This window comes from Zootoca vivipara, chromosome 8 (genome assembly GCF_965207765.1).
Source record: "Zootoca vivipara chromosome 8, rZooViv2.hap1.1, whole genome shotgun sequence".
NCBI classification, from domain to species: Eukaryota; Metazoa; Chordata; class Lepidosauria; order Squamata; family Lacertidae; genus Zootoca; species Zootoca vivipara.
Window position 1 is genome coordinate 21,518,919 of NC_142591.1, and position 15,519 is coordinate 21,534,437.

The window sequence follows — 15,519 nt, forward strand, 5'->3', positions numbered from 1 at the left end:
ATGTTAATTTACCCTTAATAGCTATATCCCACACATCTTTATGCCATTCTTCCATTTTATATTCTGCTTGCCCCTTCCACTTCCTAGCGATAATAATTTGTGCAGCTATCAATAAATTTGTGAGGGAGTCCTTCGTAGCCTGCGAACCTTCCATCCCATCGTAAATCGATAATAACGCTACCTCTGGACTTTTGGCCAGCTTTAACCCAGTGATTTCTGTTATCTCCTTAAACACCCTTTGCCAAAAAAAATTGTACATATTTACATGTGAACATAATTCCCTGTTTCCTGGCATCCTCTCCAATCATAATTTCAGGGTCATGGTTTCAAGCCTCATATTGGGCAAAAGATTCCTGCTTTGCAGGGGGTTGGACAAGATGACCCCCTTGGTCTCTTCCAACTCTACAGTTCTATGATTCTATGATGTATATTGCAGGGGTCAATATAGAGCCAGTGTGGTGTAGTGGTTAAGAGTGGTGGATAATCTGGGGGATCGGGTTCCTGTCTCCGCTCCTCCACATGCAGCTGCTGGGTGACCTTGGGCTAGTCACACTTCTCTGAAGTCTCTCAGCCCCACTCACCTCACAGAGTGTTTGTTGTGGGGGAGGAAGGGAAAGGAGAATGCTAGCCGCTTTGAGACTCCTTCGGGTGGTGATAAAGCGGGATATCGAATCCAAACTCTTCTTCTTCCTTCCTTCCATCCTTTCCTTAGCTGCACAGCTCTAGGAACTGAGGAAAAAATTCCTGGGAACAGTTTTTCTGACGTCGTTTGTAAGAAGCAACTGAAGATGCAGCCACAAGACGGTAAACGCAATAATATACTGTTGCATGCCACCCCAAACTCCAAGTGGTTGTGAGATTCTGGGGTGCTTCAGGAACCTAAACCAGGTTTCGTGTTTCTTCAGAATAAGGGCCAGGGAGACTGTGGTGTCTTTACAATGAGCCACTTCCTTTGTTACCTTAATGGCCCAAATTTAGAGGTCCATTACCTCACCAGCAAGCTAGCCTGGCTATTCCAGGAATTGAATCTGTGTTGGGTCAAGGAATTAGAAGGGGGCTCAGGCAAACAAAAAAGCTCATAACAAGTCAAACAATGATTGGACCACGGAAGGTTGCAAATGTTTAAAGTAAAGTTGTGTATTATTTGTAGAGCTTAAGTTGGCATTCATTTTGACTTAAGTAGGAGCAGGCTTAAGTTCCTCAGACCCTGAGGGCTTTATCAAATGTTATCCTCAACAAGATTTTCACAACATGAAAATTGATGGGCCAAAGGCTAATCTCATTGATTACTATTTTATTTTCCAAATATAATTAAACAAGATTCGTGCAAGAGTGGATTTAGCCAGGATTAAAATTTGCTTTGCACAGACCCTAAACAGTAACTACAATTTTCAATTGTGCTCTGTGCACTTTCCAGGGAAGTTTCCAATATGACAACCAGTGTCCTTATTCACATGTAATGCTATGCCAAATCATAGCTAAATGTAAAGATGCATTATTAGTATTATTATTATTATTATTATTATTATTATTATTATTATTATTATCATAATCATTTCTATACTGCTTTATATTTTTAAGAAAAAAACTGAAAGAAGTTTACAACACATTAAGACATCAAAGAAAACAATTCAGAATAAAACATTACCGAAGAAAGTCTAATATAAAGTATACATTCAAAGCAACATAATTAACAGGAAACGAAAATATTATCTTTAAGATTTCAGAATAAAACATTGCAAAGGAGGCCAACTACGGAATGCACATTTAACACTGCAAAATTAACAAAAAAAAATGATCTAAAACATTTCAAAATAAAACATTACTAAAGGAAGTCAGATATAAAATGCACATTTTAAACAGCATGGTAAGCAAGAGAATAAAATGTTATCATAAGCATAGAACATTGCTGCTGCTGCCAGTGGTGGTTCATGGAGGGCAGTGGCTGTGGAAGCTCAGGCTCAATGTCCTGGATCTGCAGTAAGAAACAGCCAAGGCACATGGCTCTTTAGCAACCTCAGTTTTTGTAGCTGGAGTCAGTCAGGGCCCTATCCTCCCAGGCCAGATGGGAAAATGCATGCAGGGCAGGGATCAGGTCTTCCAGAGCTCACAGTCATTCCGTAGTCTTTGGGGAGAGTGCCATCCCCAACTAGCTTCTCATCATTCTTCTAGAAAGACACTTTTAAGGGATGCAAATTCATCATCATCATCATCATCATTGCATTATCTATACCCCGCCCATTTGGCTGGTTTGTTCCAGCCCCTCTGGCCAGCTTCCAGCACATATGAAAACATAATATGACATCAACCGTTAAAAACATGGATTACGGCTGCTGTAGAAACCATGACTATGTTGCTCTTCCCATGGTGGTGGTGCTGTGCTACCCAGAGCTCAGCTACAGTTTGGCTTAGCATTGCATCTTAATTTAGGCTCCAGACAAACCGCAAGCCATAGCCAATGCTATTTCTTGGTTTACCACTCATGCTTTCTCTTCAGGAGACAAATCTGGGGTCAAACATAAGACCAAACCAAACCATGGTTTAGCTGTGGGTACCACAGCAGCAGCAGGAACGGGGGGATGAAAGCAGCTGCAATTCCAAGTACAGTGGTACCTCGGCTTAAGTACACAATTGGTTCCAGAAGTCTCTACTTAACCTGAAGCGTACTTAACCTGAAGCGAACTTTCCCATTGAAAGTAATGGAAAGTGGATTAATCCATTCCAGACGGGTCCGTGGAGTACTCAACCTGAAGTGTACTTAACCCGAAGTATGAGTGTAATTGGTTCTGGAAGTCCATACTTAACCTGAAGCTTACTTAACCTGAAGCGAACTTTCCCACTGAAAGTAATGGAAAGTGGATTAATCCATTCCAGGTGGGTCCGCGGACTAATTAAACTGAAAGTACTCAAATCGAAGCGTACTTAAACCGAGGTATGACTGTACCTGCATGCTCATGTGTTCACAGTTTGGCATGGTTCACACATTGCCATGTGAACCGGGTCACTGAAAGACCGTGGAATTAACAGGAATAATTGGAATAAATGTTCCAGTTATTCTTCCATGTTGCTGGATTTCTGTCATAACCCAATCGGTGCTTTGAAGGGATATTTTGAATAACAAAAATGGCGAATTCCAGGAATATATTACTACCTGAATATACAAAACGCTCTGACACCTACCTGTCCTTTTTTTTCCAGAAACCAACACATTGTTTTATATACTGATTACTCCACTCCTCATTGCCTTGGTTGGCATTGCCATCTTTGCGATACTCTATCGCAATAAAGGGAAAACACTGACAGGTAGGTAGCATTTAATTGTGTCTTTCTTGATCTGCTGGAAAAGCCATGAGTTCTCTGTGCATTTCCTCTTTCAGCCTCCTAATGTGCCTTTGTAAAAGCTAGTATATAAATCACCACATTAATCTTTTAAACGGATCTTTAGTGTGCTTTTTGTTTTAGCAAATACGTTGCAACTTTCACAAATAATACGTTTTTTGGATCTGAAACACAGAACTCTCATACGTGAAATACCACCCATACACCATTTTTTAGACACGCTCAGAATGCAAAATGTGCTCATACACCATGGGCACAATCCATCTGGAAATTACCCTGTGTGTTTAAACCCAATGAAATTAACTGGAGTTGCGGAATGGCACTTTTACGTAAGAGCTGCTATTCATATGAATTTCGTCCTTGATCCTGAGCAGTGTCACTCAATTGTACACAAGAAATTGCCATGCGCATGGGCATCTCCGCCTGTTCCTAAGGAGGAGCACACTGGCCTGTATGTTCCTTTGGACATGTAGGTCTGCTTCCTCCACTGAAAAGAATGAGATGACCTTAACTGAAGAAGTGTGCATGCACACGAAAGCTTATACCAAGAACAAAATTAGTTGGTTTCTAAGGTGCTACTGGGCATTTTATTTTATTTTTTATATATTTGAACTCCCTTTGTACATCATAGCTTGTGCATTTGATAGCAGTTGTTGGATCAGGGCTATTAGCTTCCATGGAACTTGCCTAATGGTGTATAATTCATGAGCTGAAATCCTGAAATCTGAGCTGGTTTGATTCCATGAACTTCGGTTTGACAAAATAAGCCTAAATCCAAGCACTTCAACTTTACTGGGTTGTGACTTGAGGGTGCGGCCGCTGAGTCAACTTAAAAGCATGTCAGACTGGTTAAAGTGGTTTTGTGGCCAGCCTTGTAAATTTGTACTACTCTCCAGGAAGAATCCTTCGGATGGATTGGGAAACAACAATGACCCCTGCTGCATAACGAACTCTTAAAAATGTCGGTCAGGTCATGGTCTGGATTCAATCTCTCTACACCTGCCAGATAGCATTTGAGACCCATTTTACAGATATTTTATCTTGTTTTCTTGCTTGCTTTTTTTTTTTTTTTTTTGCTATCTGAGACTCAAGGTGCAGAATCTATAGACAATAATTAAACATATACATAGCAGACCTTAAGGGACTGTTGTGAACAGATATTGTTCTTCATAGGAAGCAAGAGGTTGCTACTACTCCAGGAGGTTTATTTCACCTTCACCCCTGATCCTTAGAAAATGCCCTCGTTTGCACCTTAGCCCCCAAGCAATGCACATAACTCATGGAAACACCATTTCTTTCAATGGAGCCTATGAGATTATTTTAATGGATTTTGTGTGTGTGTGTGTGTGTCTTTCAAGTATTCCCAGAGCTATATATAATTGTTCCTTTGTCATTTCATGTGATATATCCTGCAACAGACAATCTAACCAATCATTTGCACCCAGTTAGATCATTAACAAATCAGTCATAGGCGGATGCCACATGAGATGGAACAAAGACACAGTGGATGTAGAATGTTCTATTTTTGGCATAGATGGTCCAAATAGACACACATTCCATGGGGGGAGAGGGAGGGAGGGAGAGCTTGCAATTAGTGTTTTAACACATAATGTTTTTCAGGTTTTGAGAAAAGTTGGTTTAAAATTAAACAACTTCATCCCACTTTAATTCAGTGAATTGAATATTGTGGCTTGTAGCCAGACATTGTCAGTCTCGTAGTAGAACCCACTGAAGTCCAATGAGATTTGAGTTGGTCAGGACTATTAAGTCCCATTAATTTAAAAAACTTAAACTAACTGCGTCTGGATCCAGCCCTATACTTGCTGCCTTGTAATTTTTTAAATGTCTAACCTATTAAGGACACTGACCAGTATTATAAATGCACCAGTCTACTGAAACCAGCTGGCTGAAGTGCATCTAACTCTTGCAATAGATAGTGACTAGACAGTCCATCAATCAATTTGGGCTAAAGTACTTGGGCTTGAGATTAGGTAGGATAGGTAGGTAGGTAGGTAGGTAGGTAGGTATCTTGTGATAGTATGGGCAGGAATACCAACAGGATTTCCTCATGTACATTGAATGAGGATTGCCCCCCCCCTACACCACCACCATCATCATCACCACCACCCATCTGTTGACAAGAACTTCTGTTTATGTACAGAAGCCTAGCCTACCTCATAGGGCCATTGCAAATATAAAATGGGGAAGGGGAAGATAATGTACACAAACCTGAGCTCCTGGCTGAAACAGCAAAATATATGCCACAAGTCAACATTTCTTCCTCTGACTGCTTAGCAACTGTGATGAAGTGTTTTCTAGCAGTGGTACTACCTGCTGAGTCCCAAAGGCTTAGTGTTGTCTCTGTGTTTTGTTTTACAACCATTTTTTGTAGAAATGTACGATTGACTTGACTTTTTTTTTTTTAATGAAAGCTCAGAGTCTGTGGCCCCCTGCTAGCATGGGTTTTGCTACGTATGTACCTTCTGTACCTCCATTTCTGCAACTCTGAGTGTGAGAGCAGAGTCGTCTTTCCCATTGGTCTTGGTGGCTCGTTGCGCCAGGGTGGTGGGCCTCTCAGGGGCACCCCAGCTAGTGGGGGAGCTGTGCAGCTTTGCCGGAAGCCTCCCCTCTATCTGCATACCCACCAGCTGCATCCCGCCAACTATATGGCTGGTGGGCGCGCAGCTTCCCTCTCAAGCCTCTGCATCTGCTAAAGATGGGGTCGGTGTCGTTGTCCTCCTCCTGCTTCCTGGCGAAAGGTGGTGCACAGCCTTCCCAGGCTGCCTTCTCGGGTCCCCCATGCTGGAGAGCATGTCCGCCAGCATGTTTTCCTGCTTGATCGCTGCCACCATGCCGGGGATCAGGGCAGTGGGGGAGGCAGAGGACATTTTCCATTGCCCCCTCCCTTGTTCTGGAGTTGCCGGGGGGGTGCCGGAGGGATCTTTGCACCTTGGCGCCGGATATGCTTAAGACGGCCCTGTGTGAGAGGTCCTGGACTCTTCCCACACCATTCAAGTAATAGTTAAATCAATAAACGGTTGGAGTCAATGGCACAGATACAACGGTCCCCCACTTTGGTAGGAGTCCGGCATGCTAAAGGGTTAAGCATTCCAGTAAACCCAGTTTGAATTGCTGGCTTTTGGGTATGTGGTTCTATCTGTGACTCACTTATAGCGTGCAAAAATCTAATTCATTCTTTTCTTTGTTTCCCCCTCCAGCAAATCTACAGTACTGGGCTAATGACATGTGCAAGCAAATGAAAGGGACAAAGGTGAAGTCTTACGGCTGTACATACATTTTGCACACTGTGTTATGCTTCGCCGCCTCCCTTTTGCTTTCCTTGGCAGCTGGGGAACCCAAGTGGTGAATTAAGGACATAGGTTTGTCAGCAGCTATTTGGTAGCTGCCATGCCACATAAGGAAGGGCAAGAGGGGGGTGGCGAGATTGCAAGGAACAAAGAACCACAAAGAGGGTCGCCTGGCATTAAGTCACAGATAGCCCTGTGCAACGGCTCTGAGGCTTCCACACAAGCAAAAGATCACTACCAGTATTATTAACAGTCTTATTGCTGTGGATTTCTCAATGGCTTCCTTGGGCTCACAGTCCAAACACAGCCCAAAACCCCTGTGATCCAGAGATTATTACATGCTATCTATTTTAAGTTGTATTTCTTGTTCAAATGTAGTTATCTCGTACTGCTTTGCTGCTCATTTCCAATGTTTTCGTGCTGCTGCGTATGTGGCCAAAACAGCAGGTTTGCCGGGGACCTCAGTGTTTATGGAAGCACAGATATCTTTAGATTCAGAGAAGGTCCTTTCCGTACTGCTCTGGATTCACCTACCTGGTGTCAGGCGAGAGAACCTGTCCCCCTCCCTTGTTGAGGACACATGTTTAGGCTCTTCAGCTGTTGGAGGAGAGGCCAGAATAGTCACGGTTGCATTGTAAAACTTCCTATTTTAAAAGTGCATTTCTCCTTTGGATTCTACACAGGACTCTCCTCATGGTACATTTGTAAACAGAAGCGTGGCAAGCCCGGCTGGTCTTCGGCTTTTGGGGGGCACATATTTGCTGGACCTTGATGAATATTCTTTTTCGGAGGATGCATGTTACCCACATGGAGACATCCAGAATAGGAAAGCAAGCCCTGCTGCAATCCGCTGTGAATTGGGAGACGATTTCCCAACGCTGCCTCCCGCAGCTGTGTCTGAAGATGACCAGTTTAGGCAAATACCCACAGAAGACGAGTATATGGACAGAACAACCCAGGGGTCTTGCTATTTTCCTTTACTGAGTAGACCTGAAAGCAAGCCTGTGTCGCCATTCTCAGAGCCACTGGAAGTAGGAGAAAATGACAGCTTGAGTCAGTGCTTCACGGGGACTGAGAGTCTGATAGACTCGGCAAACTGCTGCTGCTCAGATCCTTCATGTGGAATGGACCCTGTTCATGCCTCCTCACACCAATGCCTGCAGAACTCTTTTCATCAACCCTCCTGCAGTAGCATGGGAGATGCTGATAACCAAGGCATAGGTGTCTCCCTCTCGGTGCCCAAGGAAATCAGGTGTACTGCCTGTTGTGTGTCCTGCAGAGAATCTTCCAGCAAAGCTGGCAACACCATGCATTCTTTAAAAGAAAGTGGGCCTTCTCCACTGTGCACCTGTTGCTTGGACTCTCCCTCTGTCGATCAGTGTGGTTCGGCAAGCAACAATGGTGTCAGAAGTGATCCATCTGACGGAAACGGCACAAAGGACCATAACGCAAAAAGAGCTCCTGAGTCAAACGGCAGCCCTTCAGATCCCCCAGCAGCATCTGGTAAGCCTCCAACAACATGCATGCTGCTTACATTACAATGTTTAAGTTGGGTGTGCGTCATGTAGCATCAACATTTCAACCTCCTCATATGTGAAATCAGGTGTACAAAGGAAGGTGGCCATCTCTGTCATGAACCTACCTGGGCCATCAACTTGCAAAGCTCTGTAGGAGACATGTGGCAGGTTAGATAGATGTTTGATGTGACCAGGCAAAGACATCATTGCGTTCTTACTCATGATGGACCCAGGGGCAGCCATGAAATATGTGTAGGCTACTGGAAAGTAACATCCAAATCCCTTTAGGCCCCAGGCAGTTAATCTGCTTTTGGTTTTCGCTCCCATATGTTTCTCAATATTTTCTGCACAGATCATATTTATGGCAACTAAACAAGAATCATGACTTGGGGGGACCATTTAAGACAGACACACGTTTTTTTAAAAAATATTCATTTGAAAGCAGACTCCAGATGAGCAATGGGGACTAATGTATGGAATGATCCAGTCCATAAAAGTCCTGCATCCCATTATTATTAGAATTCCTGCCCCCCAGCAGTCCTTTGACTGAAGGGTGAAATCTTCCTCTTTTCTGGTTTAAAGAAAATTTAAAACAGGAGCGGCCAGCATTGTGCCCATGAACATATTGGCATCCTTGGGAACTTCCCCTGGCACCCCCAAAGCCTTTGTGCCACCCTCACTGCCCCTTTAGATATGTGTGTTACCATTTTTCCTCTTGAAAAAGTACATAGAGCAAAGGAGGAAGTTGGAAAGAGCAACATGTTTCTCACTTCCTCTTTCACCATTATGTGCCTTTTCAAGGCTACTGATTTGAGCCTTGAAAAGCACATAAAGAGGAAAGAGGAAATGGGAAGAGTGCCTCACTTCCTTTTTCAGCGCAATGTGCTTTTCAAGACTGAGATCAGCACCTGAACAGCCAAACAGAAAGAGAAGAGGAAAGGGGAGGGTGAGAGGGAAAGCAGAGCAATCTGGGATGCCATAAAGGTCAAGAGAGAGCAAGAATGGAGTGCCAGAGAGAGAGAGAGAGAGAGAGAGAGAGAGAGAGAGAGAGAGAGAGAGAGAGAGAGAGAGAGAGAGAGAGAATATATGCATGTATGCACACAAACACACATCAGCTCCAGTAAAATGGATCCTCTTGAAACTGCAATTTTATTTCACAGGTTCCTGCCCAACTCTAATCAAATCAGAGATCATATTTTTCTTTACTGACTGAACTGTAAAAATCAAAGCTTTGGTGTCTTTCGGCATTGCCATAGTTGAAAAAAAAAAAACATGGATCTGATACAGATTCTTAGGGATTCTGATAATTTTTACAATAGAACCATTCAAAGCCACCATCAAATGATAGGTTTCCTCTCTGAGTGCCCAGATCTGTGAATTGCTTGTGGTTTTAATTGCCATTCCTATGTAAATCTCCTAAGAGCCCATGAGCATCCATAGTGAGTTTACCAATGTAAGATTTTAACTGATTGTGCTATTGTGTTGTTGTTTTCGGCAGCGGCGCGGCACCGGAAGTCGCTTCTACGCATGTCTGGACATGCCTAGAAGTAACTTCTGGTGCCGCTCTGCCCGATTTCCGGTGCCCAGACATGGGCAGAGCGGCACCCGAAATGGACCCTCCCTGACAGGTAGGAAATCCAGGGGATTTCCATGATTTTTTTTCTATTCGGGATAACAGCGGGAAACGGATTAAAATCTGGGGGTTTCCCGTGAAAAACAGGAGACTTGGCAGCTATGTTTCTGAGACCCCACATTCTGAGACTCAGGCTATTGCATACACAATCAAGGGGATCCATTTTAATTCTACGGGATCTGACTTTTACCCAGGTGCTATGGAAAGGAAAGATGACCGTACACACACATGCACACTCATGCTCACATACATTTTCCTCTCACTCCTACTCCTGACTTAGTTTGTCGATAAACATGAAATTCAGTGTATAACAGGAGGGAGACAAATCACAGGAAGGCTGTGCAGTAGGAGCCTTGGATATGTTCAACTCTGAGGTTTCAAAATGGGGCTTGTCCTTGGCTCTGTTTTTTGTTGTTGTTGTTGTTTCAATGCCATACAGAAATGGAAGCTGGAGGCAACAAAATGGAACCTCACCTGGGATATGTCATCTGATGAAAATACCTTTATGATGCTTCACAGGGCTCCTACAGAGGACCTGTTCATTTATTCATCCTGATTTGCTTGCACAAAGCTTACGCAGTGGTTAGACCATGCCAGGTCTTTATTGAGCATTTGTTCCAGTTTGTTTACAGGGTGGTTATATGACAATGAGCATTTGTTCAGATTTGCTTGCAGGGTGCTTACAGGGCTTCCTGTTCATCAGGCACCCCCAAACTGCAGCCCTCCAGATGTTTTGGTCTACAACTCCCATGATCCCTAGCTAACAGGACCAGTGGTCAGGAATGGTGGGGATTGTAGTCCAAAACATCTGGAGGGCCAAAGTTTGGGGATGCCTGCTGTTCATCATTCATTCATTCCACACTTTTCAGTGTGTTTCCCTATGGCTTTCCAAGATGAAAAACATCTGGCTTCGTTTTGTTTGATTTGTTGACAGAGCCCTTTAATCCACTTTATGGTGCAAATCTAATGTTCCGATACACACTTGAATCCCTCCTACAAAATACTGACAGTCTGGAGGAGCCTAGAGTAAGGCTTGCCCTGCTTATTAATCTTGCAGTTAATTTAAGGATGATATGAATGAGCCAGGAACTTTTGTTTTTTCCTGAGATTCTGGAAATGGTCTAGACCCAACACAGTCACATGCTGGTGGCAGTGGTTTCTCTCCACCCATTTTCTGGCACTCTCCAGCCCTGGCTAGTTAGCTGGCCGGCCAAATGTTATGGTGATGGTGGTGAAGGAATAAAAAGAAAATCCCTTCACAAATTACAAACTGAGATTTTCAACTCACCAGATGAAAGCATTAGTCACAGTTGTTTTTGTTTTTGTTCTGTATGTGAACTCTTGAAAAACAACCATTATATTATATGCCTTGACAGTTATCCTATGATGCAATGGATTAAAAAGAGTTCTAGGATCCAAAACAGTTTACATACATTTACCTAGAAGTAATTCCCACTGCTTTCAGAGGTTGTAGCTTTAAAGATTTTGCCCTGCTGGTGGTTCGAATCTCCGCAACAGAGTGAGCTCCCATTGCTCTGTTCCAGCTCCTGCCAACCTAGCAGTTCGAAAGCATGCCAGTGGGAGTAGATAAATAGGTACCACTGTGGCAGGAAGGTAAATGGCATTTCTGTGCTCTGGTTTCTATCACAGTGTCCCGTTGTGCCAGAAGTGGTTTAGTCCTGCTGTCCACATGACCTGGAAAGCTGTCTGTGGACAAACGCTGGCTCCTTCGGCCTGAAAGCGAGATGAGCACCACAACCCGATAGTCGCCTTTGACTGGACTTCACTGTCCAGGGGTCCTTTACCTTTTTTAAAAAAACCATGTTAGCACACATCTCTTCGTAAACTCCGAGCCTATTAGAGACAGGAATTATCCATGGATTCATTTCTGATCAGGTACCACAATCTGTAGCTTGTTTAGTTTGTTCTTCTACCACTTTGCGTTGTTTATCAAAGGCTAGAAAGACCCCTTTTGTGGCATGAAGCTTGCAGGCTTCTGGGGACCTGACCTTGGATCCCTCCACACATGTGTGATGCATCTTGTAAAGTTGATTGACAGCTCCCATGATCCATAGCATCTTAAAGATGCTCTGTACAGGAACATGGCTCATAGAAACCTGTAGCCTCTCTGCCCCCTCCGTTCCTCTGACTCAAGGGTGGGAAACCTTTGGCACACCAGATGTCACTAAACTATAGCTCCTATCATTGCCCACCATAGATTACGCTGGCTGAGGATGATGGGAGTTGTAGTCCAATAACACCTGGAAAAAGCCACAGCTTTCCCACCCCTGCCTTAAGTAAACAAAGTGAAGATTGCAGAAGTCTGAAGCCTCTAGACCGGGAGTGGGGTGCCCAAAGCTTACCCCTCCCTCTTGATTTTTTCCGTATTAGACATTTATCACTGCCCTTTAAACTTATCACTTGCCATATAAACATCTGGTCTAATGGATCAACGCTAAATGGAAACTTTTGGTTTCAATAGTAGGCTACAGGTCGCTGCTTGTTCTGGTGCAGCGTAAACCACTTGTCAGTATCAGTTGCAAAGGCTGTTATCATTGATCTGCGGGAGCCTTACAGTTGCCATCTGAAATAGAGGTTTTCCAGAAACTTGAATATTCCCTTATGAAAACAGCTTTTTAGCTCAAGCTGCATTGGCCTGTCTCCTTCTGCATCTGTTACTTTGGATCTTGATTGATCGCCTGCAATTGTAAACTCTTGCACTGTAAATTCCTTACAGTGCCCATATATTAATGGGAAAATGTGTGTCTGTCTCTCTCTCTCCTCCTCCTCCTCCTGTTCAAACACCCTGTCTAGGAAATGTGACTGGAAATGGCAACTCTACATTCATTTCAAGTGGGCAAGTGATGAATTTCAAAGGTGAAATCATCGTCGTCTACGTGAGTCAGAATTCCCAAGAAGGGTCCATGTCTCCCGGATCAAGTGACGACAGCCTGGGCAGCCCAGTGCAAGAGGAAAATCTGGACCGTTGTGAGACCTTTGCGGGCAACGCTCGCCAATATAAGGAAAAATGTGCTGAGATGAATTCGTATCACAGTGTGGGAGATGAACCACCGAGCATTGTGGGAGACTACAAGAGAACTGCTGGGCCTATAGCTCAAGAAGAGATGCGTGAGAGTCAGAACACGAAACTTTTCTATAATGAGGCCACACCGCCCGTGCAAGAGGAGGGAAAGCCAGGGCAGTTTCTAAAGCAACCATTGCACTGATAGGAACCAAGGCCTGAATTGCTGGTTTCTGGCATTTGGTCAAAAGGACACGATGACTGGATGTGTCCTAGCAAACAGCAGCTGGGTAGCAATCTTTTAATTCGTCGTCGTCATCAGAACGCTGCGGCTGACAGAGAAGCAGGGCCTTTTCTGGATGATGGTCCCTCTGCTATAAAAGGAAGCAGGAAACTTCAGTACGCTTTGGTGCTATAGGGTACGTCTCTCACAACAAGCTGAATATTTCAGAATTCAGGCACAAGAGGCATTGCTGCTGTTCCGAATGCCCTGGGAAATAAGCTCCTGAGCATCTTGTACATATTGCAAACGTCTCTGGTCTTGCATTTTGTTAGAATGGTAGACCAGCTGTTAGGGAGAAACTCGGTTCAGTTTGCTTTTAAAGTTGAATTAATCAAATTTGCACTTTCCGGAACAATAGGAGAACCACAACGCAGCCCTCTTTCAAAATCCGCACTTACCTAAATGGTGCACTTCAGTTCTCCAACCAAATAATGTTTACAAAAATGCTTATCTTGGCGGGGAATGTGTATAGAAATAAATACCTTTGTGCGGAAACATATAAAAATGCACGATATCAGGAGAAACAGCTTGCAAAAATGGGCAATTAGTCAAAATGGCAGGCAAAAATGTGTTTATTAGAAGATTGCACTAAAATGCTGAAGAATCTTTATAAGGTTTTTTTTTTGTAAAATCATGAATTGCTGCATAAATATGGAGAACTGAATTTAAGACTGGAGAAAGGATGACCTCAGAGAACCGCAACTGACAAGACCCTTCCGTCTCTTGAACAGGAGTCGTGTGTTTTTTCCATTTGATAGGCTTGAGGTTAACGTTAGCTATGGAAGATGCCACTGGTTTAGTTTTCTTATTTAAATGTCCATTCACCACCTTGTCCTTTAAAAGCAAATCCAGTTTTTAAAGGGGTTTGCAAGAGCTACTCTGGGTCTAGGCTTGGTTGGCTTATTGCAGGCTTCTGCCAATCTCTGCTCTGTTCAGCTGGTTTCTGGTGCAAACTTACAGAACCATGAGCTCAGCCTTGGAGAAGACTGGTTTGTTTGAGCAGAACATAATGGGTTTTCTTCCAGAACAGCTCCACTGCTCAATATTTCATTTGCTGCATAGCCTCTGATTCTGAATTTTAAAATCTTAAACATCGTTTTAGCACAGACTGTCAGCCATAGTTTATTTGTAGCTAATATTGTTCCATCAAGTTTGATGGGTAGGGCGCCAGATAACCAAGGAAGGGGGCTACCAGCTGCATTTGACTCCAACTCCTCCTCTTCCCAAGCCTTGGTTATTTTAAAATTCCCACTAGCCTTTTCCTTGCCCCAGTTCTTTTCTGAACGTCTGTGGGTATCATGTTGCTGGGTCCAGTAACAATCAACAAAAATGAGGAAACATTTTATAAAAAGAGATTTATTCCATACCCTCCAAGATAGGGACGTCCTGTTCCATAAAATAATAATAATAATAATAATCCTGCCCATCTGACTGGGTTGTCCCAGCCACTCTGGGTGGCTTCTAACATATATAAAAACATAATAAAACAGTGCACATTAAAAGGCTTCCCTATACAGAGCTGCCTTCAAATGTCTCCTAAAGATACCATCTCCTTGACATCTGATGGGAGGGTGTTCCACAGGGCAGGTGCCACTACTGAGAAGGCTCTGTGCCTGGTTTCCTGTAGCTTCACTTCTCGCAGTGAGGGAGCTGCCAGAAGGCCCTTGGAGTTAGATCTCAGTGTCTAGGCTAAATGTTGAGTGTGGAAATGCTCCTTCAGGTATTATCCCTGCTTCCTTTCAGATACACAGATACACACACACACACACACACACACACACACACGGCTGTGCCATGGTGCTCAGCAACCTTATGTGCAGCCTCTCCTGCAAGCAAGCCACCCAACACTCATCAAATCCCCACCACTATCCCGTTAGACTAGGTGGCTTCCAACAGATATAAAATCATAATGAAACATTAAACATTTAAAAACCTCCCTATACAGGGCTGTCTTCAGATGTCTTCTAAAAGTCGTATAGTTACTTATCTCCCTGGCCTGCGGGTCACATAACTCCATACCCTCCAACATTTCACCGACGAAGAGGGGCGTCCTGAGCAGGAGATTACGGGATCAAATCAGAAACCGGAATGGCTTATGTAAATCCAGGGCTGTCCCTGGGAAATAGGGAAACTTGGAGGGTCCTATTATTCAGAGGAGCCTCTTAAGACCCTGTACAAGAACCTCAAACTACAGGCCTAAAGGAACTGCCCATATTACAGGACTCAAATTGCCCTGACCTTAATAGGGAGAAGGAAGAGTTTTCTGCCAAGACTGGGTCGCCATCCACTGGCTGCGTAAAGTAAACCCTTCTGTTGCAGACTACCATCAGTCCAGGAGCAAAAATGCTCACAAGACTACTCACATTGCCCTCTGCTGGCCTTCTTCTTCTTCTTCTCCTCAGCTGATGAAGCTGATT

At 43.8% G+C, this 15,519-nt stretch overlaps 1 protein-coding gene across 2 annotated transcripts in view; it reads left to right on the forward strand.

Moving 5' to 3' along the window:
- Positions 1-13,766, forward strand: part of TNFRSF11A (TNF receptor superfamily member 11a) — a 33,269-nt gene extending 19,503 nt beyond the window's left edge. The window contains exons 6-10 of one of the 2 annotated variants that reach the window (XM_035125425.3): positions 713-804; positions 3,199-3,303; positions 6,558-6,610; positions 7,331-8,150; positions 12,612-13,766. In XM_035125425.3, the coding sequence (XP_034981316.3) occupies positions 713-804; positions 3,199-3,303; positions 6,558-6,610; positions 7,331-8,150; positions 12,612-13,024 (1,483 nt within the window). In that variant the 3' untranslated portion in view covers positions 13,025-13,766. The remainder of the gene's footprint in view (positions 1-712; positions 805-3,198; positions 3,304-6,557; positions 6,611-7,330; positions 8,151-12,611) is intronic. The other variant, XM_035125426.3, reaches the window with a different exon arrangement.
- The last annotated feature ends 1,753 nt before the right edge of the window (positions 13,767-15,519 follow it).